The 3,412-nt window shown below is 53.1% G+C and overlaps 1 protein-coding gene across 1 annotated transcript in view; it reads right to left on the minus strand.

The window, feature by feature from the left end:
• PRICKLE4 (prickle planar cell polarity protein 4) overlaps positions 1-3,412 on the minus strand; it is a 16,833-nt gene that overhangs the window by 9,144 nt on the left and 4,277 nt on the right. Inside the window, exons 2-3 of the mRNA XM_027771910.1 lie at positions 1,125-1,233; positions 512-619 (exon numbers count right to left, since the gene is read on the minus strand). Of these exons, the coding sequence (XP_027627711.1) occupies positions 512-619; positions 1,125-1,233 (217 nt within the window). The remainder of the gene's footprint in view (positions 1-511; positions 620-1,124; positions 1,234-3,412) is intronic.

The following is a 3,412-nucleotide window of genomic DNA, read 5'->3' on the forward strand; positions in this document are numbered from 1 at the left end:
TCCCGTGCCTTGTTTCATTTGTTCTTTTTTTTTTTTTTTTGGAGAGGTTTTTGCTATAGGGCGCGTGCGCTTGCCAGAAAGACAGAGAGAGAGACATAGAGACAGAAAGCGAGAAATCACCCCCCAGGGGGGATGGTCACGCCGCAATCCCTTCTCCTCCATTCTCCTCTCGGGATCTTGGGCATGCACGCACACACGCCCAGCATGAGTTTTAAGCCACCGGGTTCAGGACGCGAACCGCGGGCGACTACATGGGAGTCCAGCGACATAGCCATTACGCTAACTGCTGGTTCCCTGTTCTCATTTGTTCTTGAACTAGGCGTGGTGGAGGACAGAGCAGCTGTTCCTATACCCGTTATGTAGATATGAACGCGTGAGCTGGGGGGAATACGTCCCCTGACTAGTGGCCTAGCTCTTCCCTGCTCTGGACCAGGGTTCTTTCCACAGTAAGGAAAAAGAGGGAAATGGAAAGGGAAGCAAGAGAAAGGGAAGCTGGGGAAGGGAGACCCACGTCACTGTCCTGTGGAGGGAGCTGCCACAGGAGGCGCTGAAGCCCAGGCCAGCTGGGGGCGTGGCTGCTGTCCAGGCAAAGAGGGCTCAAGCTCAGAACTGCAGGACCCTGAGAAGACATGGCAGAGGGCAGGAGTGGGGCTAGGTTCCTCCTCCCTTCCTCTTCTTTTCCCGGCTTAATGGCCACTCTCCTCCACTCCAGGGCAACTTCCAAGTCTTTCCTTTGTTGAGAGGATCCTCCTTAGACCCTCACTGCACACAGGACAGCTGATTCACTTCTGCATCTGTGGCCTGCCTAGAGGGAGGCTGGAGTGGCCCCATGTCCCCAAACAGCTTCCTTCTTGAGCCTGAAACCACCGTCTTCAGTTCTGGGGCCAAAGCCCCTAGGGTCTGGTTCGCCTACGCAGACCCCCTAGGCAAAGTCATGTATATCCGTGTGCATGAGTTCCAAGTCGAACCCCATGTGCTGAGCGGGCTGCTCAGACAGGAATTTCCGAGAAAAGAAAGAGACCTTAAGAAGTTGGGCACAAAGGCAAACTACCTCCCAGTTGAAAAGGGAAGAAGGACAGAGGACAGAGGGCACATTGGTCTCAGAGAAAGGACAGGACTCTTACCATCTGAGCAGAGGTATCCTCAGGGTCCTTCCCTGGAAGGTGGTCTGGGTCTGGAGTGGGGCTGTCTTCTCGGGGCCGGCCAGAGTTCAGCACCGACACTGGTGGCAGTCTGCCCAAAAATGACACGAACACCTCCATTGACTAGGCCCTTAGATGAGCTCGGCGCTAGGTATTAGCTCAGTGGGTCCTCTCAGCAGCCAGGTGACTTCGATGGCCTTGCCCCCATTTTGCAGGTGGCCCAAGGGGATCAGTGAGTATGAGTGGTATGTGCAAGGTCGAACAGCTAGTAACTGCAGTGCCAGGTCTTGAGGCCAGGGCTTTCAGCTCCCACGTTTCTGAAGTTCAAAATCTGGGACCTCCCCAGATTGGAACAGAGGTAAGAGATAGATTTCGCCTTTCTGGTAGGAGGAAGCAGGCCTCTGAGAAGGCGGCTCTTGCTCCTTACCATGAGCTCAGGGCTGCAGGGAGCCGGCCTCCTACACTCCGCAGCTATCTAGTCTTAGGACTGTTAAAGGACCACCTGACCAGGAAGCTCTCACCTCTGGCCCATCCCAGTTCTCCTTTCTCTGAGTTCCGGAAGTAAAACCTAGCTCCTAATGTCTCTCGGTGCCTCATGTCTATAAGCTCCTCAAGGACACGGGAGACACTCATGTTTCCATCTTCCATCTATAGCAGCAGTCTCACTGAATAATCTTTGTTTTTAATTGTCAGAGGGCACAAGTGCATGCCAGAGGGGGAGGGTGAAAGCACCCCCCAAAGGGACATGATTATGCTGCAGTCCCTTCTCCTCCATTTTCCCACTGTAGGAGGATAACAGGCATATGCACACACCTACTACCAGGTTTTTAGAGCCACCAGGGCTGGGATTTGTACTGCAGCCAGTCATGTGAGATCTGCTTCCCTTAACCACTAAGCTACAGGACCTGTCCAAACTGGATATCATCCTTACTGAATAATCTAAGCGCATCCCTGGGCCTCCTCTCAAAAAGTCCTGACATGAGACCAGCAGTTAGTGTAATGGCTATGTCACTGGACTCCCATGTAGCTGACCACGGTTCGAGTCCCGGGTCCGGTGGCTTAAACTCACACTGGCTGCGTGTGCATGCGTCCCCAAGATCCTGAAAGAAAAATAGAGGAGAAGGGATAGCAGCGTGGCCATCTTCCCAGGAGGTGATTTCTCACTTTCTGTCTCTCTGTCTCTGTCTTTCTGGCAAGTACATGCACCCTATAGCAAAAGCCTCTCAAAAAAAAAAAAAAAAAAAAAAAGGCCTGATATGACCACAGCACCCTGGAGGCAGAGAGTGACTATGGAAGTAGAGAAGAGATGGGCCCTGTTCTCAAGGAGCTCACAGTTTAGAAGGTGAGACAGAGAGGAAACCAGGCAGAATGGGCCCAGAGTTCTGGTCACATACGCACCCACCCACACACACACACACACACACACACACAGAGGGCACACAGGGTGAGGGGGCAGCCAAAGCAAGCTTTTTAAAAAGTTTTACTTAACTTTATTTTAATTTGACCAGAGAGGGACAGAGAGAGAGAGGAAGAGAGAAAGTGACAAAGCAAGCCACCAGGTCTGAGACTCAAAGCAGTCAGCCATTTGGACTCCAGTGCCCTTAATCACCACGCCACCAGCCGGCTCCCAAAGCAAGCTTTTCTATGATGTTTACCCTGTGCCAGGCACTGCTGTAGAATGCCACACAATACGGTCCATCATGCCACTGTCTGATGAGCTAGTGTCTATGATCCCCACTGTTACAGTGGAAACAAACTGAGGTTATCTGCGGAACACACTAGAAGGCTCAGGGAAACTTTAGGAGGAAGTCCCCTGAGAGCTGGGATGGATTGTGATGGGAGTCAGGCACTGAGAGCCATCCTCAAATCCCTGACCTTGGTAAGACCCAGCATAGGGGCCAGCGTTTGGAACATAACATGTCTGGTTGCCTGTGGAAAGTGGCCAGGATGCACACTGTTCAAACACCGTCCCTTTCCCCCCCATGTATCCACTTTCCCTAACAGCACTGCCTCTGCTCCAGGCAGCAAAGGAGGAGGCCCCCAAAGGGGACTTTCACCCTCTCCCCAGTTCAGCTGTATTTGTACGTAATTGCCCCACAGGGAAGTCAGCCCTCCACCCCTCACCTTCCATTCCCCGCCCACCTCCGCCTAGCACTGCAACCTACCTTACTAACAAGCCGGACTCCTTCCATAATTCCCCCCTGCACACACTCACAGAAGAGGCAGGGCTGAATCCCCTCTCCCGCCCACGAGAGGGGGCTACCCGGGCC

Source organism: Tupaia chinensis, unplaced genomic scaffold (genome assembly GCF_000334495.1).
Source record: "Tupaia chinensis unplaced genomic scaffold, TupChi_1.0 Scaffold000238_1, whole genome shotgun sequence".
NCBI classification, from domain to species: domain Eukaryota; kingdom Metazoa; phylum Chordata; class Mammalia; order Scandentia; family Tupaiidae; genus Tupaia; species Tupaia belangeri.